Source organism: Ambystoma mexicanum, chromosome 12, assembly GCF_040938575.1.
Source record: "Ambystoma mexicanum isolate Mex_15411 chromosome 12, UKY_AmexF1_1, whole genome shotgun sequence".
NCBI lineage: Eukaryota > Metazoa > Chordata > Amphibia > Caudata > Ambystomatidae > Ambystoma > Ambystoma mexicanum.
The window spans coordinates 1,106,983,820-1,107,011,423 of NC_090936.1; the positions used below are offsets into that span (position 1 = coordinate 1,106,983,820).

General features: G+C 44.2%; 1 protein-coding gene across 1 annotated transcript in view; it reads right to left on the reverse strand.

Moving 5' to 3' along the window:
* Window positions 1-208: 208 nt before the first annotated feature.
* The window catches only part of LOC138514729 (vomeronasal type-2 receptor 26-like), a 41,003-nt gene continuing 13,607 nt past the window's right edge, over window positions 209-27,604 (reverse strand). The window contains exon 3 of the mRNA XM_069630125.1: window positions 209-1,128. Within this exon, the coding sequence (XP_069486226.1) occupies window positions 209-1,128 (920 nt within the window). The remainder of the gene's footprint in view (window positions 1,129-27,604) is intronic.

Below are 27,604 nucleotides of genomic sequence, written 5' to 3' on the forward strand. Positions count from 1 at the left end.
TTAGGCACCTTAAAAACTACCATTTATTTGGAAACAAAGTGGGCCCAATAGAGAGATATTCTTCTAATGCAAATTAGTCACCTGATCACTGAATCAGCACCTTGACGGCAGTCAATCATCAACAGTGCACAGACAACCACATTGCAACACCATCAGTTCCCTGGCCAAAGGCTTTGTTTTTCCATAGATAGCATCTAATGGAAGAGCCCTATCTAGCTTTTTTTCTAGCAGGGTTCTTTTTAATTAAGGAATCTCTTGAGTTTTGGTCAGGCTTCAATAGGATTATGTAGCATTTGGGAAAGAATATACAGCCCAACAACCCAGCACTGGAAGCCAGGATGGCGAATATCTCCACAGCCACCATGTATTTACCCTGGGTGCTCAGGTACGCAGGGATGAAGGAGACCCAGACACTACAGAAGACCAGCATGCTGAAGGTGATAAACTGAGCCTCATTAAAACTATCTGGCAACTTGCGTGCAAAGAAAGCCACAATGAAGCTGAAAAGAGCCAAAAGGACTAGGAAGCCAACCACAGAGTAGAAGGCGATGACAGAGCCTTCATTACAGTGCAGGACCATCTTCCCCATCTCCGTCTTCATGTCATAGTCAGGGAAGGGTGGAAAGTGGGCCTGCCATATCATGCAGATGATTACTTCCACCAGTAAGCAGAAAACAACAATAGTGTTGGACACTCGAGATCCCACCCACTTCCTTAAATTGCTTCCGGGCTTTGTTGCCTTGAAAGCCACAATGACTGTGATAGTCTTTGCCAGAATCGATGATAATGATACTGCAAAGACAATGCCAAAGGCAGCATGTCGGAGCCTACAGGTCACTTTCCCCGGGTGGCCAATGAACAGCAAAGAGCAGGAAAAACACAGCAGGAGGGAGAGAAGGAGCACGTAGCTGAGATCTCGGTTATTTGCCTTCACCACTGGTGTGTCTCTGTGTTTCAGAAATACCGCCAAGACCAGAATGGTGATCATAGCACATGTGATGGCGACTGAAGTCAAAGCAACACCCAGGGGCTCTAGAAAGGCCAGGAAATCGACGATGCGTGGGACACACATGTCCCTCTTCTCATTGGACCATTGATCTTCAGGGCACTTCAGGCAGCTCTTCATATCTGTGAAAGAGAAGATGGCTACTGTTAACAGACTGTTATCACTTCAATGCCGCCACATGTTCACGTGTAGCATGGTACTTATGGCGGCATTCACAGACAGATAGCCATATTGGTCTATTTTATAATGAGGCTATTTTCTGCAAGACGTGAACTTTTAAATATGTGTTAGCATTGTAGCAGAGTCATTCAGACAATCGCAAATTGCTGGGTGATGTAACATATTCTAATTCATGCTTTGCATTCTTGCTTGTCATATACCGAGGCACACCTCCCAAAAGCGGTCTGATTCCTGTCAATATGTGACTTTTAAAGTGGGACCGGCAGATCTATGTTGCCATGAAACTTTTCAAAGTATTTGTTAGCCCATGCAACAAAGTTCCCTGCCTGGTTTTGGGGGCTGTCCGAGTGCGGTCCAATGTGCCAGGTGCCAACCCAAGCTAGAGGAGGACGCTAGATCTGGAGGAGGTACATTGGGATCCCAAGATGACCATGTCTGAGTCCCCGCTCGAAAGCAGTGGACATGCACAGTGGAAACGACCTCCCCATTAGCCAAGTACTGATAGCAAACCATAAGGTCAGCTAACAATAACCAGACATAAAATACCAGCTTAGAAATAGATACGTTTCAAATTAAGGAAAATGATTTCCCAGCAACCAGCCGGTGTAGCCAATGATTTCTTTTATACATTTGCAAATCCAAAATACACTACAAAAGAAAGTCATTTCATATGAATTTCAAGAAGTGGTATAGAGTGTTTCGATGTCCCTGCTCAGAAATGCTTTTCAAAGAGAAATGGCATTTTCTATGGTTACCACAATTTTTCATAACATCTTAATTATTAATTTATGTATCTGTATTGATTCATAAAATAACCTTTACAATATTTCACAATTAATCACAGATTTATGTAACCAGCCCATCACTGCAACTCTAAAATGCTGACTGCGCTTTTACTGCACTGTCATCATTTTAGAAAATGCTCACTCTCATTACTGCGGCGAAGTGGAGCGAGGGTTGCAGGGCTGTCCCCCGCTCTCTTTGGTCACAGTAACAGGAGTCGGGGGTCGTCCCCCGCTTTCCATTACGGTAAGCGGGGGATAGGAAAGAAAAATTAGAATGAAGTTAAAAAGGGACCCAGCGGCGTCAGCACCGCCCCATTTAAGTTTGAAGATCTGACGCCGCAGGGGTACAGGACAGTCGCCAGCGCACACAGAAGTGCGCCGCAGTAGAGGTAAGTGGGGCGGGGTGGGTGTTGAAGTATTGCGGGGCAAGTGGACAAAAGTGATCTAGCTGATCACTGCGCCGCACTATAATTGGCGTCGACATTTTTGTCTGCGCAGTTACAGGCGGCACCGTGATCACATAGATTCAGACTTACCACAGTTATAAAACGCAGTTGTAAAACACAACACTTCTAAAAACAGTATCACACAAAGCGTTATTGTAACCACCAAAATTCTGAGAATATTTTTAAAACATTTCAAAATATTCCCAACATTTTAAAATATTTAAATTTAAAAAAAATCAAATACATATTAAAATCCTTAAATATCATACACTTTTGCAAAAATGCTGGCCCAAATCAATGAAATAGCACTGAACCTTTGTCCCTCACAGGCTTTATGTCTTCAAATAATCAGATACCACTTTCAAAATTCGATAAAGTGCTATATGAACTGAGTCTGAATCAGAGTTGAAACAATAGCTCAAATATTCATCAGACTTAATTGCATCGTACCTTCCCAAAAACTGTCCAAACACTTGTATAGGTGGGCCCTAAATTAGGGCACATCGTCAATACATGTCTAGGGGATTCAATGCTAATTCAATTCTTACAAATTCTACATATTCACATTTCCTTGGATATCTTTGTATGAGCACCTTGTAAGGCAAGTAAAGATAGTTGGTTAGTCGGACGGCATAGTATAAAACCATGCACTGCCAAACTAGGGCATTCCATAAGATATTTCTGTGTTTTAAGGTAGCAATGAGTAATTTTAACCACGTATTAGTAGTTATCTTGTGTCTGCAGATGAGTACAATTATTAATCCAATCGTATTGCTCAGACTTAGTCTTATTTATTCTCTTCAAGATTGCGTACTCAGTGCCTCGTCTAAAATCAGGTTACCACTCAATTATAGTGAGCCATTCTTTGTTTAGCTTATCACCAGTACGGGACCCAGTACTACAACATGGAGCAGAATCAGTTATCTGTCCCATAGTTTTCAGCAATAGACATTTAGGTGCACCCCATGATTTTATATAGCGCAGATCTCTACAGATCAAAACTTGACTCTTCAGAAATATTAATCTCCTAGCTCTAATCGAAAGAAAGCCATTGGCGTGGCAGGTCAAAAGCTTCCTCCGAAATTGTCCTCCAATAAGGTTTAGCCATCCCAAATCACTCATGGCAAAGGCTTTCAGGCCATACAATATTGATAATCCCTTCTACTGTCTTGAAAATGTATTGATTGAAAAGGTGAGCTGTCAGGCTGTTCGTTTCTTCCCTTCAATAATTACACTGTAGCCCCCACTAGCCATTTTTTCAAGCCCTAAGTATCGATAGCTGCTCACATAATAAATGCTATATGAGTCAACTCCAAGCATCACCCTATTAATCTTGTGTCCGGCCACCACCATCATTTTTGTCTTGCTCATATTAATAGTTAATTAATAAAATTTTCCATTTTCAATGAGGTCCTTACATGTATTCTTTACCCCGGTAATGGTTTGATCGAGCGAGACAAGATTATCTGCATGTAATATGCTAGTAATGTGTCTGGTGCCCAATTTCATTGGCCATCCGTCTACAGCCAACAGGCGTCGGGATAAGTCGCCCAAGTAGAGATTGAATAACAGGGGGGCCAGTGCTCATCCTTGCCTAACCCCCCTGATAATCTCCACTGAGCCCAAAAATGTACCAGAGCTATCCAATCGAACCTGTACACTAGTATTAATTCAAATGCTGGGGGGACCACAGCAACTCCACCTGATGGTAGGCAACACCACAGAGGGTTACAGAGGGGAAAGCAAAATCCAAGATTGCGGCAGGACTTTCACGCACACCAGTAACATCTTCCTAGGTGACTTAAAACCTCCCCGGCACTGACACCCTCAGCCTCACACAGCACACGAAAGACCAAACACACGAGAAAGGTAGAATTCCCAACCTAATCATCACTGCACTGTCTTCCCACCACTACAGCTCTCCTCTCCCGCTCAATATTGACTCTATGGAGGTCATTGATCGGCTCAAAATCTGCCTCTCCTTGATCCAGTCGTGGATGTTTAGTGCATACTTGAAGCTCAAGCTCTCCAAGAGCAAATTCCTACTCCTCACCAACACCAATGAACACCCAGACATACAGACATGGCTAGCAAACTCCTGCGCCAAATACCTCGGGTTCCACATCAACGAACACCTCTCCTTCAAGACACACATACCTAAGAAAACTCAGACAGCTTGGTATCAGCTCTCCCTCCTGTGGAAAGTCTAGCCCTCCCTCCCTCCAGACAGCTTTAGATCCACCGTTCAAGCACTGGTCCTATTGAAGGCACGCCCCTGAATGCTCACAGCAGAGAGAATATAACCCTCTAGGGAAGAAAGGCCCAAGCCGATCTTGTAAGGATAACAAGTTTTAATCTCAGATGAGAGCAACAGCAAAGAACTCTGCTGCTAAGAACGTCTGCCAAAAAGTAGTACAAGTAGAATCTTATAAAGGAAAACATAGTCATAGATGATGCAATACTTATAGTAAAATCCTGCGTGGCTCATTGAATGGACACTCATACCGTGCACTTGGCAGTCCTCGAAACGGACACACAGGAGGTTCTGAGGCACTCTAACCTTCACACATACATTTCACTGACTCTGCGCCATCCAACTCCAAGGTCTCTACCCTCTTTTGAACTATCATTTATCCCTCCCAGCACCTTGGAATACAGATCACGATTATCACTTCAACTATATAATGCTGTCCATCCTCTTTGAACATTTTAGGACTTGTTACTTTGGGGTTGGTGGTCAAAGGGCACCTGGTGCCATGGAATTCTGGAATCTTAGGGTTTAGTCAGTTATATGGGCTATAACTCGTGGTCACCCGGGAAAGGGCCTAGTCATGCTTTGGCCAGTGTGAGATAACATGCACACCAGGCGCCGGTCTCTGATCGTGGCCTTGTAGGGCACATTTCTCTCTGGTGAAAAACACATCTTTGCAACACTTTTGGAACACTGAATAGACGCTGAGGCGGGAGGGAGTACGAACTGTCCTCATGGGAGTTCGGGAATGACTGGAGATTTCTGTGGCCTCGTGGATTTGGGCCTAGTGCACGCAATACCGTATTTACTGCGCAGGCCTTACCTTCTACCTGGTTATACTAATATGTATGCAAAATAGCGATGCCGCCTATGCCTTGAGCCACACCATGTAGTTAAACTATAATTGATTATATTAACATGGGGTCCTGTTTAACGGAGTAATGAATTCTGGAATGCTTCTGCCCTCCCGCTCCCCAATGTCTACATCCACATATAGCTGAGTTTGCTTTATTCGCCCCCAAGCCCCACACACTGATTGCAAACTCTCCCCTACGCGCGTATTCTTCAAGTGAACAAGTCATGTAAATGCATCCCTCTCCCCCATCAGATCCATCCAAACCTCTGTGTAATTTTGGGGTCAGGATGTGGGGAAATGATAGTGTGGTATAAAGGATCAACTTAATCTCCATACGGGATGGGAACATTTCATAATTCAGTCCACCCTGTGGGACATCAGTTTGTATTTCAATATTCTTTGTTTTGCAAGGTGCTTTTGCCCCCCCCTCCCAATTGACATCATCATTCTTGCACTATCAGGTCCCACAATTCGGCACAACATCGAAGGACCAGCTGACAAGTGCAGAAAATGACCAGAATGAACACAATGATGGACATTTACATCTTCACGATAGCTCCTAGCCATGCCGGGGCCCAGTTAAATGTCATATTCAGCCAATCACTGTCCTGTATTCCTCAATCCTCCTTCAAGCGAACACCCAGGCCATGGACAGCTGCAATGATGTGGTATAATGATACGTTCTCTGTATCCTCTGGAGGAACGAATGTACAGCAGGAATCGCCATATTTTTTGCAAAGCCCACCCTCCATCGCTGTTAACATGTCCAGCATGTAGCAAATTTGCATTGTCATGGGTCTCAGTGCCTGCAACCTTGATCACGTTCAACCCATCCTCACTGTCCTTTGCAAGCTGGGCCATTTCCCATCTCACTATTTGCAACCATTTGGCATTGGCTACAGCCCGCACTCCTGGTAACAATAAAGATGTGAAAAAGGATTCTGTTGAGCTGAAAAGCCTATATTCTTCTGGTATTTCAGCAAGCAATGCAGCAGAATCCTTGGATATATAATTAAATCTTTCATCCTCTGTGGTTGATGGAGCTGTCCTTTTCCTAGCAGGATGTGGGGCTCTTGTGTGGGTACCACTTTCTTATCTTCATTTTTGACGATGGGGAAACTCGTTGGACCCTCTGCAGCCAGTTCTCTCCCTTCAGATGTTATTCTGGGATTACTAATAGCACTGAGAGCAATGTGGCCACCGAACAACAGCCCCTCCATGATGGTGGGAGGTGCAAGTAAGCTTGTCAGCTGCAGACCCAGTAGTAATCCATCAGCGCTGCCATACCTTTCTTCATGTCTGTGATCAAGAGAGTTTTATTACAGTGTTTGTTTGTGCCAACAAAGACCGTACCTTTTCTGCGAAAACAGAGTCTATTGTTCTCCTTATGCACTCGCAACGGCTTCTCCATCGTTGCAATCCACGTCAGTTTAGTGATATGCTTTGTCCAGATTTGCGCACAGAAAGTGAATACTCATGCAATCCTTTCCGTGCTATATGTTACCAGTCCCTGAGCCAAGCAACGTATTGTGATGTCCTGCCAGTTATTATTGATATGTTTCCACCCTTTCACCATCAGATAGGTGGTAGCTCGACACACTTGATGTATTTTGGGTCTTCAGTGCATTTTACAAAATCTGCGCCCACCATTTGCAGTTGCACACTATGTGCCAGGAATGTTCCTTTTATTCTGCATAGCGCAAGATGAACCGGGCATTGTGCCTCTATAATTGGGACTGCTTGTGGTACTAACAACTTGGGAGCCCCTGACGCATTTGGATTGAGTGAACACCCATAACAGCTCCCGTTCACAGCATTTCTCCCCACACCACTCATATCAGAGTACCAGGAATTAGCGAACTCGGGGTGATGAATATCCTCAATCAAATGAAAACCCAGCCCTTGATATGTGTCATACTTTTGTTGTACTTCTCTTTTCCTTCTTCTATACACAAGGATGGCCGCATTAGCGGTACTGTCAAAAGTAACATTATACCGATTCATAGTGGTAGAAAATCCCCTACTTACTGTAAACAGCCTATTATCTGCTTCCCCCATGGACATAGTATGCATATTAGAAACATTAAATTAATTCCCATTATTATTGCTAGTATTCACATTAGTGCTAATATATGTAAATCCGCTCGTATTATTAATATCTATATGTATTGTTACATTTGGATAATATACATTTCTACTTCTGCCAACATCACACATAGGGCCTCATTACGAGGTGGGCGGTAAGGGATTACCGGCACCGGTAAGGGCACCAGTGCCGGTAATCCCTTACCGCCCTACTACGAGTTCCCTTTGCGGGTCCTCCCTTAACGCCTGGTTTTTCCAGGCGTTAAGGACAGGACCCGCAAAGGGACTTTGGAGCTAATAACGGTACCGCAGTTTCCGGTACCGTTATTAGCACCGTCCCCATTCCCATTGAGCCCTATGGGGGCTCAAATGGGAATGGGGAAGGGCCCTGGTGAATGGGGAATTACCGCCCCCGCCAACCTTGGAATGGGCGGTAATAGCTCCATTCACCAGGGCGGAGTCGGTAAGGGTTTGGAGGCAGCCATGGCGCTATTAGCGCCATGGTTACCTCCAAACTCCTAATGAGGCCCATAGTCCTCCAGCAATGAATGACCCACAATAATAGATAAATGTCCACAGTCTCTCATTCGGGCATCTCCACCTTGGGTCCACACTTAACAAATGATTAATATTAGTTGCATCAATCTTTTTCTTTCCTGAAATAGAAGCACATACACACAAGACAACGAAAAGGGAGAAATGTACAAGATGTACTGTGTACACAAAAGAAGAAGAAATGAGAGAGCGAGAGAAAAGAAAAAAGAGAGAACGAGAAAAGAGAAAAGCGAGAGAGAGAGAGAGAGAGAGAGAGAGAATGAAAGCGCTCCCAGGAAAAATGAAAAATACAGAGCTAGCAGCTGAGCTTTGGCCTGCCACACCTGCATCACCCCTGGACAGGCCAGGGTGCAAGTATGGTTACCCCTTGTTTTAAGATAACTGATGCACCAGTGTGCTTTCTGGAGGTGCCCTTCGAACATCAGAGAGGTGGGCCCAGTAGCGTAATTCTTTTACTTTAACTGCAAGCGGAGTACAAAACACCACCTTTTAAGGTCCATGGAAACGAGAGTTGTTTCATCTGCGTACAAAATTGAGAAAATAGATATAGTCCCCAGGAAGCAGTGGTCGGTGGTTATTTGCTCAGAATTTGTCACCATAATAGGTTCAGAATCTGGCATCTCTGTAGTCAAAATCCTGGGAGATGTAATCTGTTGGGAGAAACATTTAATGGCCTGAGTTAGTGTAGTCAAATATTCTTTGAATTCCTCTTCTAACACTGCAGCAGCCCTCTGTGCATCAGAAGCCCTTCTTGCACGGGATATGTGAGTATCCATATGCCGGGCAGTGACCACTTTGTGAGGTGACAGATTTTTTTTGCTTGGCTGCATGCATAGACTGAAAAGGGCCAGGGGTAAACAGTGCCCCCAGTTTTTCTTCAATGTGGTACACAGTTTGGACAGATGCTTTTAAGTTTAAGGAGCTCATTTATTCTCTACACAAGGCCATTGGCCTGCGGGTGATAAATTGAACACATCCGATGTTTGATGTCAAGTATTGCGGTAACGTGTCGGAATAACGCATTGAAGAAATGTGTGCCATTATCTGACCTTAAAACATTGCAGAACACCACAGTGCTGGAAAACTTCCTGCATTCAAAACCTTGCAGCACACTTGGCATCCGGGTGCACACATGGCCCTGCTTCCACCCACCTTGAGAAAGGAGAGACTACTACATTGAAGTACCTCGATCCATTACAATGCTCACCCATATCAGCGTAGTCTATGTGTAATTCAAGGAACTGCCCAGTAGGACAGGGCAAGGTGACCTCTACCGTCTGTAGTGTCATCCCTATACTGAAACTTTGACATGTGGTGCAATGTATGACCATTTCTGTAGTGCTGGATGTTTGGCATAAACCAGTCCTCCTGTATGTCTGCAGCTATGTGTTGTTTCAAACTGTGAGACGGGTAGCGTAATTGTTCAAAGGCTATGGCTACCAGTTCCTGGGGCATTACTATCTTCCCAGAGCTTTCCTGCCTCCAAAACAGATCTGTCAGAGACTGATTACAGCCTCTCGGTAATCACCTCTCTTTCTCCCTTTCAGTTGCCCTTCCTTGTAGGTCGATAATCTAGGAGATGGCCAATACTGTATAAGTTACTGGATGCTTGCTTGCCAGTGGGGCAATCACTACATACTCAGTGGGTATTTCATTTGGCAGATACCTGCCATTTTGGCTGCCGCATCGGCGGCTGTGTTCCCCATCAATATTTCATCTGTCCCATGAGTGTGGGCGGCGCACTTAACGACCGCCACAACAGATGGCTGCGATCATTCTTGTATCAGTATTTCTAGCAGTTCCGGATGCTGCACTGGGGATCCATCCACCCCGTCCTCTGAAACTCATTCCTTTTCCAGCAGGAGGGACCAACGTGTACTGCTGTTGTAACGTACGCCGAGTCAGAATATATTGTGACATGGCACCCTTGTGACGCTCTCAGTGCTTCAATGAGTTCCAAAAGTTCTCCCGCTTATGCAGAATAATGCGTAGGTGTTACTCACCAGACGGTGAATGACCGAGGCAGTAGACCACGTCTATCTAGCACTGGGTTGTTGATTGAAGAGTTCAGGTTGGAGCCTTCACCCGAGCCTCCTCTCTATGTTCGAAAAAGATCTTTTCTATGATATGTCTCTTTGCTGTATGTAAAAGCAGGCAAAGAGACCGATCACTTAAAAGGGCGGGGAGAACACACCACCACGGAACCAGCTGCAAAGAAAGAACAAGCAATGATATATTGATGGTGTAGGAGTTGTAACAATCACCAAAAATTAAGCCAATTTACCTGAAAACACTCTTCGGGCTATTCACGAAGGACACAACGATACCTCCTACAAGTACAGAGAATAGATATACAGGTCTATAGAATCACCAGGAAATGATATTAAGGAGAGGTGTTTACCACTTGTTACTGGGACCAGCTTCAAGGAGGGAAACAACAACAGTACAAAATAACAAACAGGGTAGTTAGTTAGGGTACTAACCCCGGACAGCACGAGGAGCGCACTAGATTCGGGTTGGTGCACACTCTTTAAAGCGTCCCTTTGTGCACTTGAGGATATGTGGATAACATAATCCCAATACAGTTTGTAGAATAGACACAGCAATGAGGAGTATGTTTTCCCAGGTAGCAAGGTTCAGAAGAGATAATAGTGGATACCCCCAGGAGGCTCAGTGGAATGGAATTCACCAGGTCGGTAATCCCAAAAGGGACTACATGCAGGACAGGCTGATAGACGTTCCCCCAACACACCAGACAGAACGTAACAAACTCACCAAGCTGTAGCGGGGGAGGTGCATTCGCTACGTAGTTTAGAGCAGCAGGCGAGTCCGGGAAACTGGAAAACCCTGCACGCAGACTGGCGGGACACCATCACCTGCAGGTAGTAGGAGTCTGTGTGTGCAGCAAGGTGTCAAATGCACGGCTGACTGTGTCTGGTATAAAGCGAAAAACAGATGGAATCCGTAGAGCTGACCAGAGTTTCGGTATGTGAGCTAAAAGCAATTTGTATAAAAGGAAAGGCATAAGAAATCCGCAAGGCAAGCAAAAGGTCCTGGTACACGGGAGGGCAGTTAGCAGTCCCTAAGACAGATAACAAGAGTCGGTACGTGGGAGGAAGGCAGAGAAGTCCAGATTACAAGTAAGGGTTCGGTACACGGAAGTAACAATAAGGTAGGAACGAAGACTGAACTTCGGGGAGCCGGGTTTGCAACTTCAAACAGAAGCAGCGTTCAGAAGCTTACAGCTGCTTTTATTGAAAGTGAGCAGGAAGGGAATCACAAATGCACAGTGATTGGTGGAGTGGCTCACGTGTTAACAAGGTCTCATGGGAAATGTAGTCAGAATTGCCCCCTTCTCCACGGCAGCTTCCACTGAGCGTAAAGTGGAGAGGTAAATCGTCGTACTCCAGGACGGATGGCAATGATTCTGCACACGTTCTGTATTGATGGATTCTGTCTGCCGTGGTGTATGAGAGAGCCCCGATGTGCAGGGTCCAAGGGGCGAAGTGTAACAGCATCTATCCCCAAATAGCGGCACTAACCCCCTGCGAGCATGGAACTGATGCACAAGCTCAGGGCGAATGAATGTTGCGTAAAGATTCCCATAACCTGTCCTCAGGGCCGTAACCCTTCCAGTCAACTAGATAGAACGGACAACCTCTGCGCATCCGGAAGTCCAAGATATCGGCCACCTCATATTCCAGATCACCGTCCACTCGTACAGGAGGCGGATGAGGAGGCAGCCTAGTAGCGAGAAGACATGGCTTTAACAGACTCACGTGGAATACAGGATGTATTTTCCATAAGGAGGGCAAAGAAAGATGCACCACCGCAGGGTTGATCACCGCCGCAACATGATACGGACCCACAAAAGCATATGCTTTCCAGGGATCTTCAAGTACTGTGTAGAAAGCGACACTTTCATGCCCACCTTGTAAGCGGGAGTGGGAACCCTATGCTGGTCAGCATACTGTTTTGCCCTTTACTGGGCACTAAGTAGCTGTAGACGAACTGATCTGTGCACAGCCCTGATATCCCGGACACAGGCCCAGGCTGCCAGGTTATCGATGGGAAGAGAAGGGTCCAAAGGTAAGGATCAAGGTAAGATGGCATTTAATCACCTGGTCCAGTAGGGCCTGTATTGTTTTTCTAATACCCTCCTCCATCTCTCTTGATAGTGGATATTGTCTTACCCTCGGTTGCACTGCAACCGGCTTCAGTGTTATACGCACAGGTGTTACATCTTTCAATAATCCTACATCATGTGGATTTGTAGTTCACAACTGTGAAGACACATGTTGTAAATCTTCATCGAAAAAAATGTGGATGAAGTCAATGCTGCCATTAAGGGACACTGCACTCTTTGGTACTGTATTATTATGTCACATGGGATGCAGATCTCTAGGATTATTTTCCCCTCTTTGTCATTATTCCCAAACAATTTGTCATCCGTCATCTCCTTTAGCTGCATTATTGGATCTACACAGAGCACTGTGCGCCACTCAAAACCGCCCCTATCCATTCCCAATAGGACAACCCTCTTGTCCGAAACCAACAACCCCTGGAGGTCCAGCGATAATATCATTCCAGCCACCACCTCGGGTGACACTGCCGGAAGAAAAATAAAATCAGTGACCACATGCCAAAACTGTTTGGCAATCTGGGGCACTACCTTCACAAGAACTGTAATACCATAGAAAAACATATACGGGTCTACGGCAATCCTGCAGACTACCAACTCCCTTGTCATTGTGTACATTAGCAACATTGCCCTCATGGCGCAAATCCCAGGAGTGGAACAGACTACACCATGATCTGTAAAAGATTTGGTCATGTTTAACTTACTGAGCAGGTTCCTACCCAGTAAATTGACTGGGGAACTCTCAGAATATAGTGAGGGTGCCCATACTAACTTCCCTCCCATCATCACGTCTAACACCTCAGTGTATGGAACCTTGGCAATAGCCCCAGAGAACCCCTGCACATCAATATATGTTCCTGATAGTGGAAAGTTTCCTTCCATGAAACATGATTTAGTTGCACCAGAGTCCACCTGTCATGATGCCTACCCCCATCATGACAGGTGCAGTATTTAAAAACAGCCAAGGCCCAATCGTCGCGTCAACTTCGATGGGCATTGTTCTTTGCCGAGTTCGATTTCGTGATCACTTATCGACCAGGTTGTAAAAATGGCAAGGCAGATGCCTTATCCCGAATAGGGATCGGAGAAGTATATGCGAACCCAGAACCGGTGCCTATAATTTCTTAACAAAGAATTCTTGGCATAACCACTCTACAGACACTGGAGGATATTCAAGTAAAGATCCAACAACTCTTCGATCCAACAGCCCTGCAGGACTGGGTGAAGAAAGGCCCGGACTACTCAGTCATCAATGACCTACCTTATTATCAAGGGCGACTATTTCTACCACACAAGGAACTACAAGAACTAGTCATCTCCAATTATCATGACACCCTGATGGAAGGACACCCAGGTATCGCAAAAACTGAAGTTAAAATTAAGAGACAATTCTGGTGGCCCACCTGGCGAAAAGACGTAAAGTAATTTGTAATGTCTTGTGGCATTTGCGCCCAAAACAAAAGTCAGAAGAAAAAAACTGCTGGCCTCTTACAACCTTTGGATATTCCACCTACACCATGGCACACCTTATCGTTAGACTTTATTACAGATCTACCTCCATGTAATGGATTTAACACCATTCTAGTTATTGTGGATCTTTTTTCCAAGATTGCCCACTTTATTCCTCTAAAGGGCTTACCTTCTGCTTCAATTCTGGCCAAGGAGTTCCTCGAAAACATTGTTCGAATACACGGATTTCCTTCCGTATTGGTCTCTGACTGAGGTAGTCAATTCATTTCACATTTTTGGGAGAAATGTTGTTAACTGGCGCAAATCGACGTGAGGTTATCAACCAATCACCATCCCCAGACCGATGGTCAGACGGAGAGGACCAACCAGACCCGTGAACAGTACCTACGTTGCATGCTACACCAGACCGAAAGTAATTGGAAAGATATTTCATGGATTTCCGAGTATGCATAAAATAACTCTGTACAATCAGGAACCGGACAAAGCCCCTTTTATACCATATATGGACATCACCCTCGAACCTCAGAACTAGATTCGCCTCAGCATTTAGAAATGCCTGCAGTTAGTCATTTGCATTCTACTATTACACAAGCCTTTAAAGAGGCAACAGAACATTTCAAACAAGCAAAAGAGAAATATAAGAAAAATGCTGATCAACATAGAAGTGAAACTCCACAATACCAGATTGGGGATCAAGTTTGGCTGGCTACAAAACACATACCTCTGAAGGGAACTCGGACTTTTAACCCTAGATATTTGGGACCTTACACTATAAAGGCCATTATCAACCCGGTAGCCGTCAAATTGGAATTACCCTCTAATATGCGCATTCATCCTGTCTTTCATGTTTCACTTTTAAAACCAGTTCAACCAGGAACAAGATTAACCAAACCACCCAACCCCATCTTGATAGATGGAGAACCTGAATTTGAGGTAAAAAATATCCTGGACTCCAAGATGGTTAAATCAAAACTTTTTTATTTAATCGATTTGAAGGGCTACGGACCACAAGAAAGGTCATGGGAACCTAGTGACCACATCCATGCACCTCGGTTGGTGAAAAGATTCCATCGGAACTTCCCAGACAAACCAGGGCCCAGGGGAAGAACAACTTTAGGAGGGGGCTTGGGGGGGAGTGCTGTCATGATGCCTACCCCCAGGCATCCGGACCAAGTCCATCAGCCCCGGGAGCAGGCATCTAGACATTTAGTAAAACCTCAGCAGGGGACTATTTTTTACTCGGGTGTGGTTCTAGGGACTTCTTACCTGGGACTACTTTTAAGGCTATTTAAACCACGCCCGACCAGCAACACACGCTTCGCGTTATTCTGCATCCAGCAGCGTAACGCTCACCGTGCCTGCAGCCTGCATCCAGTCTTCTGCCACGCCCGCCTCGAATCCGGAGCTCCTAAAACAAAGAGGAAAGAAAGGGACAAGGTTAGAAAACAAACTTATTTCTATTCCACACCTGATTCTGGATCCATCTCGTCTCCCGACCTGTAAAGAACATAATTTCTACACGTGCCGCACCTCCAGCTGCAGCGCCGCGCCATACTCACCAGTCTTCACAGCATCCTTCGGGTCGGCGCTGCCTCCATCATTTCTTCGCCGAACTTCGTCACCTAGGAGACAAAAGAAAACCACAAGGTGAGCCGAGGGAACCAACAAATATAATTCTTACCACCATAGACTTACCTGATTTACCACCGGAGGCATCCTTTTGTGACTCTCCATATTTTCACGTGCCGCGTCTGTAAAGAGAGACAAAACAACACGTTTTCCACGTGCAACATTTACCGGACAGCGCCGGGTAATACAGACTCTTACCTGAGCGCCACCAGCTGCCACAAGAGCATCTTTTCACGAGCCAGCTGCAAGACAAGAAAGGAAGGGGGGAACAAGAGTGAACATCGGACATATTGAACTCTATGAACTTAATACTTACTGGTCCTCACCAGGAACCTCAGAGTCAATACTCTCCGGAACTCTCCCGAGCCTTCAAAACAGTGAAGTAACTGCAATCGACGCGCCCCTGCAAAGTCACGCAGGAAGGAGAGCTCATCTTTCAAGAATATAAGAGGAGATTGCTGTGAGGGCATTTCGGAGGTGATTAGATGGGGAGGACTGTGGGGGTGCCATCACTTGAATCCACAAGTGGCTAAATCCATCTCTCCACTTCCAGGAGAATATTTCTACGGGTTAAGCAGACAAGATTAGGAGGGCAGATCCAGTCAGTCATCGCTGCACTACGCATCATGTGGGTGGAGACCGCAGCTGTCCGGGTCCGACCGACGCCCCTGTGGGAGCCAGGTCAGCGTAACACAACCATGAATATGAACTGCTTATTTCCTATCTCTGCCCCCATCAAATGTTCCTCTTCAGGGTGGGTAGTCGTTGACAAGACCAGACACGTGAGTGCTCTCTGTAGGCTGTTCTAATCAGGATACGTGTTCCTTCCAGGGAACGGGAAGGGGCTTCCTCCTACTAAAGGAGCAGCAGCCCCACCTGGTACCCTGTTTACCGGGGCAGCAGAACCCTGTTGTTGTGGCAGGTGCCGCGCTTGTGTGTCCGGTGCTTGGGGCTGCTGATCATAGGTTTGGTATTTCCCCCAGGGATACTCTTCATTCTGGTACACTTGACCATGTTGCAGGTACCCTAGTCCTTGGGGTCCTTGGCCCTATTGCTGCGGCCCATAATTATACCCCACTGAAGACCTGACCCTGCATTCCCTTGCAGAATGCCCCAACCTTAAACAATTTCAACATTGTGACTGTCCAAACTCTCCTCCCCTGTGTCCAAATGTCTCCTCCTCTTGCGCCTCGAAATTCCCCTCTCCCTCACAGCGGTGCCCCTTGCTGCCACTGTGGGCTGGGGTACTGTTGCCCCCCCACCCACTGTCCTTGTCCTCCTTCAGCCCAGAGCACCACAATAGTGGTACTCACGACTTGCTGGGTGCTCTCTGTTCCTTCTACGTGTACTGGCATCAATACAGGCCCCTGAACTGCTACCTTTGCCAATTTTTTCCCACCAATTTCACTTAATCCCCCTGATGTCTTTGGGCCATTTACATTTCCTGCTCCTTAATCCTTTTACAATGAGGCACTATTATACTCTGTATTTCCAGCCATCCGTTTGGCTCCCTACCCACAATCTCATCCAGTACCGTCTGCTCTTAGTTTGGCAGATGTATGTGATTTCACCAAAACCACTTCACCAAAAGGTGAAATCTTTGAATTTTCTTCTAAAACAATTGCATGCGGGCCCCCCACCACTTCCCCCTACCTTATCCTATACCCTTACCCCACCCCATCTATGTTTTAAAATTGAACTTCTTACCCAACCAAATTTGAAGACATTTTGTTATCAAAGATTTCTCATTCGTTGAAATTGTATTCAGTGAAATGTAGGTATACGTCCTTCGGCAAGCCTATCTTTACAATAAAATAGAGGAATGGTATTTTTTGGTCCCACAGCCCTCCCGTCTCAGCTCTCCACTTCTCTTGCATTTTAGGAAAAAATCTAGCTGGGTACTCATCATCACCCATGGTATACTGCATCAAAGACTGAATCGGGGGTATCCGGGAAGGCCCTCCATAGTGCGTCCAATACCATTGCCCTAACTCCATTAAATGTGCTCCATCATGTGCATTGTCCCCCAGGGTTACTCACGGGACTCCGGCCTTAACCCACACATCCCCGGTCTGCTCACAAGCAGGTTCTTTAGATCCCCTATTGCCAGGGTCACTCCTGCTTTTTGCTTTTCAAATTCGTATATCCACATGTTCACCCCTGGTGTGAACTGCAGGAGCAGCTTACTAAAATTATTCTTATCCATTTCGGGCCAGGGCACATACTGTGCCCTCCCTGCCCCCTTATGTATGAAGGGCATCTGCATCTTTGTCCTACTTCCCACACCCTTCTTCACAACTCCTCTTCTCTTTACTACTGCCATCCGTCCGGCCCAGTTCCTTAATCTGCCCCCACCCATAAACCTTCTACTTGGGGGGTATTTTCAGCCGCCTCTCCACCCCTCCCATCTCCTTCACTCAGATCCTCAGTAAACGTATCAGCATCCTCTTCCTCCGCATTCTCCCTCTTCACCGTATTCTCCTCTCCCAGGATGATCCACCCCACTGGGCTTCTTCTTTCTCAATACCTACATGTCTTATTCCTTCAGTATCCATTTTAAGCAGCACTTCCCATGATTTCCATTCTCCTGACCCTTCTCTTGATGCCCTTATGTCCCTTACTGATCTTGGGGTTGTCTGTATCCTTCTTAGCTCTGTTAGTAATCCTGTCAACCTGTCCTCAAACTCCCTAGACCTATAACATGCAGATGCCGGTACTTCAGGTGGGTGGGTATAAGGAGGTGCAGGGGCGGTAGACTGTGGGGTTACTGGCACTGCGGGTGACCCTGCTCAGTGGAAGGGGTCCCTATTACAGTGGGTGCATAGCTTGGATTAGTATACCCTTCTGTGGGATACATTGTCAAGGGACATACTCTCCAACCCTCCACTTACACCCCACCTTCTCCTTCTCCATTTCTACTCTTCCCATCTTTCTATCTCTGCGTCTCCACTCCATACCCTTAATCTTCTGCATCTTCAAACATGTGCCAAGGATTGATAATTTCCTTTCTCTTCTGTAGCTGCTTCCCCTTATATTTTGCTACTAGAAATGTGGACATGTGTTCCAAAATACTCTTGTTATGTGTTCCCTGCCCTGGCCATGGTCAGGGTATCCCCCTTCCTCCTGTCTCCGTGATCCACTGCTTATGATATTTCTCCACTCTGTCACGATACAGTGGCAGGGCCTTGTACATGTGCTCTATTGGTGTTCCTCCCCCCATGCTAGTGATATCTATCTCTTACTGACCCCACATAGTCTCTCTAACAAGCCGTGCACACTGCTGCTTGCTTGTCACCATGAAAACAACAAATTCAACCCCCACCCTTCTCTCTCACCCTTCCATATGGACACACATCGCACCTACAAAATCAGGCAGCACAACAGCACAACGCGACACACACAATTGCCGCCTCATATAGTGCCTGTTTTTCACCCAAAAACACAACCATCATAAATTAAAACAACACGCTAAAGTAACAACCACTACTTGTTCCAGGCCTATTACTTGTACGAGGCCACTACTTTTTATTTCCATAAACCTCCTTTAAATATATACTGCCTTGTGGTACCACCTTCTCTCCCCTTCTGAGGAGGGGCTCTCTGCCTTGCCTTGCTCTCCACGCACTCACGCTACCTCATGCATCTGTCACCTACTTGTTATCTACTCACATGTGCGTTCTCAACGATAACTCCTCTGTCACAGGCTTCCAACGCCGGCCTGTACGATCCTCAGAGCCACGGCCACTTCAAAGAGCAGAGAGGGCTTTTCTTAAAATGGCTTCTGCTATACCATTCGGAACATGTGTTTTGTCATGGCCAGTCACTGTAGGTGGGTGCGGCTCATTCTGGAGAAGCAGCCTGGAAACCTCTTTAGGTACGTGGTGCTGGGATCATGTCAGGGTCATCAATTTAAGGCACGCCCCTGAATGCTCACACCAGAGAGAATACAACCCACTAGGGAAGAAAGGCCCAAGTAGATCTTGTAAGGATAACAAGTTTTAATCTCACACGCAGATGAGAGCAACAACAAAGAACTCTGCTGCTAAGAACGTTCTGCCGAAAAGTAGTACAAGCAGAATCTTGTAAAGAAACACATCGTCATAGATGGCGCAATACATACACTTAAAACCGGTGTGGCTAATTGAAGGGACCCTATACAGGTACCACCTTTATCCAGAAGGGATGGCAGTTTATTGGTCCCAGCCCAGTCCGTCCGTCTTCCATCAAGCTGATGGGCTCATCTTTTTCTCACGTCGAAGGTCAGAAAACAATTTAATTATACTCCTACTATATGCTTTGTTTTATCGCTCATATTGTGGACTTGTTGGGCCTTAGGACGGACACACAGGAGGTTCTGGGGCACTCTAACCTTCACACACACATTTCACTCACTCTCTCCACGCCATCTGGCTCCAAGGTCTCCACCCTCGTTTTGAACTATAATGTGTCTCTCCCAGCACCTTGCAATGCAAATCACACGATTGTCGCTTCAACGATATGCCGTGTCCATCCTCTTCGAACATTTCAGGACTTGTTACTTTGCGATGGTGGCCAAAGGGAACCTGGTGCCATGGAATTCAGGGATTTTAGGGTTTAGTCAGTTATATGGGCTATAACTCGTGGGCACCCGAGAATGGGGCAGTTCATGCTTTGCCAGTGTGAGAAAACATGCACACCAGGTGCTAGACTATGATCGCGGCCTTGTAGGGAACATGCCTCTCTGGTGAAAAACACATCTTTGCAACACTTATGGAACAATGAATAGACGTTGTGGTGGGTGGGGGTGTGAACTGTCTTCATGGGAGCACGGGCATGACTGGAGATTTCTGTGGCCTTGTGGATTTGGGCCTAGTGCATGCAATACCGCATTTACCATGCAGGCCTTCCCTTCTACCTAAGTTTACTTATATATATGCAAAATAGTGATGCCGCTCGCGCCTTGGGCCACACCATGTAGTTAAACTATAATTGATTACTTTCACATGGGGTCCTGTTGAACGGGAAGGCGTCCCTCTCACTGATTTCCCTCCCCCTGATTCATCACAGTGCCTCAAATGCATCTGACCTCACTTTAAAGCACCTAGGGCTGGGACGGGGCTGTCCCCTTCCCAATACTGTCCCACCTGGATGGGGGCAATGCACTCCTCGAAGGCCTCCTGTCGTCCTCCCTTGTGCCCTGATGAGGGTCCTACAATCAGCTGCACGCCTCATCAAGGGTCTACATAGTTATGACCACATTACCCCGGCCCTCATCAACCTTCTCTGGCTCTCACTGCACGCGCAAATCACCTTCAAGTCTTGCTGCATCATCTATAAGGATGTCACCCTCAAGTCACCCAGCTACCATGCAGAGAAACTCAGCATCTCTGGCGGGCAGCGCACCACCAGAAGCCAGGACACGTGCAGATTTAAAATCCGATCCTGCAAAAAGTAAAGGACCAGAAAACAAGCCTTCTCTGCCTACGCCCCAGGAATGTGAAACCTCCTCCCCGTCACCACACACTCCTACAATTTAGAAAATAACTCTTCAAGGAATCTCTCCTCCTTAACAGCTAGGCTATCACGTCGCCCCTTGTGTCGCTAGACGCCGCCCGTCCCTCTGCTCCACACCACCCGGTACAGCTGTACCCCTCCTTTGTGCCCCTCTGTATCCTACCCTCTGCTGTATATCTGTTCTGTTGTTACCTATTAAAAGCACTCAATTATGCATTTGTACTGTTGTACACCTCTGTAAAGTGCTCCATTATGTATTTGCATTGTTGGAAACCTCTGTGAAACGCTCTGTCGCTTTCCAAAGCTAGGTCCATGCACAATAAAAACCATAATAATAATAATATATTTTTATTTTTTATCTAATGGATATTTGTATTGCACCTATACAACAAATGGTGTTTGAAGGCACCACAAGACACAACATGTGGGTGGGGAACAAGGGAGAAAGAGAACAATAACGATCCTACTAGACCTTGTTGCATTCAGATTGTGCAACTGCAGTAACAGGAAGTGCAAGGGAGAGGGGGGGGAGTGCCGCTCTGTGCGAAGGGTTGGAAGTGAAATGCAGGGTAAAGAGGAGAGAGTGCAAGTTAAAAAGGAGGGGGAGCAAGAGGGAAACAGGGGCTAGGCAAGTGCTAAGCAGAGGCCAGAAGGACAAGTGACAGGGGTTGCTTGGGTGCAGGGGGTGAGGGTCCACATGATAAGTGAGAGGAGTGGGGGTTGAGTGGGCGGGGGGTGTTGCCCTATGGAACTCAGAGGGAACCAGGCAGCCAGTCACTGTGGTGATTAGCAGGGGGGGAGAGGGAAGGAAGTAGAGAAAAGGAGGGTCTTGAGGAGCTTCTGGAACTTAAGGTGATCTAGCTGAAGCCTGAGAGGGGCAGGGAGACCATTCCAGAGGGAGGCTCCTGCAGAGGGGAGAGATCTACCCCCACTCTCTGCTTGGAGAAGTGTCTGATCTGCAGAGAGTTGGAGCTAGAACACCGAAGGGCACTAGCAAGGAGGTATATAGGGAGAGTGAGTTGGATGTAGGGGGGGTCTCAGGCAACAGAAAGCCTTGTGGATGATGCAGCGGGTCTTGAAATTGATCCTTGCAGCCACCGGGAGCCAGCAGAGAGATTTTAGGGCTGGAGAGATGTGGTCCCTGGGCTTGAGGCCAAGGATAAGTCTTGCTGCCCTATTCCGCCCTACTGCTAATACCATTCTGTATTAGCTGTATCAGCACCAGGGCAAACTTTGCCCTGTTTCAATAATGCAGTGAAAATGTATTTTTTTTGCCTGAGGGAAATGGTTGCCCTGGTGCTTCTACCATGCCAATCTGCACTTGTCATGGTGCAATGATTTTCTAATGTGTCCCATTGTTTTTAAAAATAGGGCAAACTTTGCCCTAGTGCTAATACAGTGCAACTTTGCACTTGCACCCGTGCAAACCTTCTGTAATTTGGCCCCAGATGTGTCATCATAAATTAATGAGTATGCCAATTTGTAGTTTGGGGAGGCCAATTAAATGAGACAATTATGTAAGACCACAATGGTGGTGATGTGCACACCATACACACGCCTATAAACATAACATCGCATACAGTATTTTCTGTTTTTAACTCACTTTTCCTGTAGTAAATGTGTCCTACAATCGGTACAGATCTTTGGAAGCAATGAGCTGCTCAGAAGCGCTATGTGCAGTTTCCTGGGTAGTATTGTTTGTGGAAAATGCTATAATTCCACATGTTGTGGCTGTGAAATGGCTGCCTCTATTTTGCTCAACACACCTGGTCATCTGTGGCTACACTGCAGCACCATCTTTGGTCGGGGAAGTGGAGTCATGCTGAGTACGACTCTGTCTCCCCTTTGCAAATCTCACCCCAAAACTAACAACAAATTTAACCAGCAGCAGGTGAGCAGGCGAGCTTGACTGCCAACTTTAAAATTAAAATTTCTCAGGGCAGGAGAGCTATTCCCGCTGAAGTGTGGGTATTCTCTTGCCTTCTTTGCCCAAATATGCACACTATTTCCAGGGTGTGTATGAGATCCATACACACTGAAGAGTAGACTTTCCCTTTCCTGTATCACCCACCAAAGAAACCGGTGATAAACAAAGCATCAAAAGAGAGCTGTTTATTGCTGCGTAAATGTTTGTTATGCCTCCATGCACACAACATTTTGAGCATAACAGCATATCATCTTTTGAAATCCAAATATCATTTTCCTTGTAAATGGCGCACCCATATTTTGAATGCACTCTTAGATGCATCTATAACTATAGATCTCCGATTAGCAAATCCAAGCCTTGCTAAGACTAAACTATTTGAACACGACTGGATCCGCAACCAAGGGAAAGGTAATGCCTTTAAAGATTTTAATATTGCTACGTTTGGTTGTAAGAGATTTGGCGTAATGGCAGACATGCTGGTTACATGTCCATCACTCCGAATTCGGAGTTCAATCTACGTTTTAGGCTAAATCTATGGCATACGAATGACATCCTAGCCAGATGAGGCCAAATATCGAAAGATCAGAACTACTGTCGATTTTTCTCTAATGTGACACAAAAAGAAACGCTACATCTAATTATGATCTGCCTGCGTTGATAACAAACCGCCAACTATACTTTAAAAATACACTCTACATACATCGTTTATTGGATTTTGAGAGTTTATGGCAACACATTTTTACTAGTCATAAGCTTGCTATGAAAGTTGTGTTAGTTCATTTTCTTGATTGAGTTTTGCCTGCAAATTCCTAATCTTTTCATCTAACCTGAAAATATGTTGTTTGAACACATTTTTTACCCATGCCAAGTGATAATAATAACACATGTTTCGTTTAAAGTTTATTATAGTATTCTCTTAAAATCACAAAACAAGAATTGTTTTAGTTATTGTTTCAACTTGTAGGACACCGTTTCCACTGCTTCCTTAGTTGTAGCATGAGAACTGTGATTACCACATTTGTTGTAAATATTTATTGTTACTTGTATTATTAACTCATGTCTGATCATTTGAAAGGTTGATATTATCAGCTGAAAAATTAAAAAGAAAAAAAAAAAGATAGCTGTTTGCCACACACGTCGGACACTCTGAAAAGAAATAACATGTTTACCAATTATGTTTTAAAATTTCATATGCAGAAAAATTAATTAAAGCATTATATTAGATACCATGCTAACTTCCTCAATGCTTTTAAACATTTGTTTTTTTACTGTTACTACCTCTTGTGCTGATTATGTTGTTTTTCATGGTGTCCATTTTTATCATGTTCTACTGGTAACATAAACAGTTTAGGTAGTGTTAAACCGCAAAAGTTATAAGCTGCCAGACCAGTAAGAGCTGTTATAACACATAAAAATGGTTTATTAAATGTATCCAATTTCGATATTTCTTTAATTAAACCACTTTTCCAGTACCTGCTTCTCCACTAATATATACAAGTGTTTGTTTAATGTTCATACAGTCACAAAGACTAATTTCATGTAAAAGCTCACAGTCAATGTGAGCAACAAAATCATGAAACACCTTCTTTTGTTCTACATTTAATTAAGCAACACGTTCTTGTAAACTATCGAGCTGCTGGCGATCTTGTTGCATTGATGCAAGAACATTTTGCATTGCTAATTGTGCTTCATTTTTTTGTAGTGGTTGCCCAAGAGGATAGATTACATTTGAATTTGGATTAGATGTCGGTTGTTGCATTTCCTTAGCTACTTCTGTTCCTAAAATCTTTGCTAGCTCGATATCTTCATCAAGCATTTTAATATACTTTTTAAAAGAAGGACAAGTAATTTTTATTCTTGATGCGTAAATGCCGCTTCTAAACTATTCCAGTTTTCATTTAATTCAGATTCTGTACACCAAAGTTAAACAGCTGTAATAAACAATGGTAATAAAGCTCCTTTTTTCTAATGAAACACTGGGTAGTTTTTGTTGATTGACTAAACTTGCTTTTACATGCTGAATTCATCACTGTTTTTAATTTTATAATGTTCTTTGTCAAGGTTTTCTTTAACACCGTCACAACACAATAATAGTAATATTGTAGGATATTTCATTTAGACACAAACCTTCAAAAATGGTCAGATTTAACAGGGAAGTGGTTATCAAACATGGTTTTTAACTATGATATAATTAACTTGTGTTGACTTGAATATCCTCGACCTCGGGAGGATAGCTTAGGGCCAACGCGCTCGTCTTGGAAACGCTGAGCAACACAGGTTCAATCCCCGGGTCCGCACTTAGAAACCTATGTATGTTAAGCATGTTATAAATAACCCGTTACAATGTATAAATTACAATAGATGCCGCAGACACTTTTAAATTGTTTTCCTTTTCATTTGACTTTTATTTGATGTGATTGATATTTTAATATACCTTATTTGATTATTTCAGTTGCTTAAATCAATGTAATCAATTTGCTTATTCCTATCAATTTGTTTATTCCTCTACACATGTTTCACCACCTATAAAGGCGGATCTTCAGGAGGATTTATTGATCTGTAGAGATTTAATAGAGTATAAAGTATAAATTAAGTCATTTATATCAAAATTGTATATATATAACTTCGAAGGACACTATGATGCATCAAACAGTTGTTTATCCGTGTTATATCTCACGAGGCAAACAATTCTATTCATACTAACAGCAGTATTGCTCTCAAGGAACAAATCACTGATAAATCATGATAACAAATGACAATTTAACTATTAGAATCTATCTGAGAAGGTTCTGAAGCCAGTTATTGACATGTTGCTATGATTGTTTTTCTAGGATTCCCTACCTTTTAAGATGTCTGAAGTTCAAAAGGTTGCTCTCAATATCTCCAGTATTTTCGGGAGATTCAAATATTCTCTAATACGTTTCTTGATATTTCTGTGTATTTTGATATCTGCAAAAGTATGAAAAGCAATGAGAAAATAATCTCTAGGTTTCGCTTTACTATATGTCTGATTTGTGCTAAATCTGGGTCAGGGGCTTACCTGATATCTTCTAAAGCTCTGCATATGCTAGTCCAGAAACAAAGTTCTGAAATTTGATTGCACACTTACCCGCAAAACACAATGACGGCCTTGTATTTGTTTTCGGAATTACATTATCACGTTAGACGAAATGCACAATGGCGTCATTACGCAAAGCGCCGTAAGCAATAACTCCTATTTGAAATGGTGGCTATGTTGGAATCAATAATTAAGCCACTACTATTTAAATAAAGCTGGAAAGATTGTTCAGAAAACAAGTAACAATGGTCTATGTTTCAATACAATAATAAATATCTTAATGACCAAAATGATGTTCAATAGTAAATAGCCTATATTATAATATTGTCATTTGCATTCTTGTCAACATTGCGTTCTAGCAATATGTTTAACTGGTTTCAGACCATTCTATGTAATCATAACAATAGTAATAAGTTGTATATTGTGGGTCAATTACCAAAATTAGAGCATGAGTAAATAAACTGAGCTGTCAGTGGGGTTTGTAATATTTTATAAAAAATTAATTGAGCATTGCATACAATTGTAATGTTCATCCTTTAAATTAAAATAAATGTACATATGTTTTATATTTCTAAGATTACATTTTATGCATTGGCATTTCTAAAATGTACCCACTATTTTCTGGTGTACTTAGGATGTTTTTTTTAAAAAAAATGGATATTTTGTATGGTAAATATGAGTAACTTTACTTTATGCTTGATATTTATTATCTTTGATTATACAAATTTCATTATTGTGTATAATATCCATTTTGTTACACAAAAGATAGGCTAAACCAGTAAAACATATTTGTGAAAGTTACATTGTGAATACATGCATTTGCAATAAACAAAGTACATATTTGTTTTAAACACAGTTCCAGAAGTTGAAAAGGTAAAATGGAACATAAAGAAAAACACTGAAACAAAAATATGCAAATCATGTTCTTTTATTAAACTTTGTAAAAATAAACGTTTTAAAATAGATTAAAAAATTTGAAACCAAAGTAGCAACACAGTGATAAATTGTAAATATGTGTTATTTTCATATGAACGTTGTAAAATAGCACAAATTGAATAAAAGATCAAAATGATTTAAATGGTTTACAGAGCACGTTGGAATATGACATGTTTATTTTAAAACATGAAGAGGCTAAAGTGTAAACATTGACATCAAAATATTTACATATCTACAGTATGCTATGTAAAGAGAATAATAATTTTCAAAGGTTTTTTTTTAAAAGTTTGTCTTAACTGTGTGAGAAACCTGAAGGTGTCTCACCCGCTTGTCCCTGGGGATCTATCAATTAGGTGGCCAGGACACGACCATCGCTATTGGATCCAGTTCCTGGGGGTGGTCCAGTGTGGATGGGAGGTCTTCGGGGAGTGGAAGTGGACACCGAAGGGTGAGATGCGGTATCCCCTTCCTTACAACACCTTTCCCCCCTCCGCCACCTCATTGGCGCCCTCATCCTCCTCCTTAGCTATCTTGCCCTCTCCTCCTTCTTCTTCTGCCCCCCCTCGGGCTCCTTCTACACTTCTGCAGGGAGTATCTCTGATTTGTGCCCCACCCCGTAAGTCTTTCAAGGCTGGCAACCTTCTCCATATTGTCAATCTCAACTCTCGCTCAGCTGTCAAACACCCCTCTGACATCTGCCGTCTCCTGGAACAACTTGACTTTGATGTCCTTGGTCTCACCGAGACATGGTTCATGGTCAGCTCTGTCACAAGCTCCAACACTCTT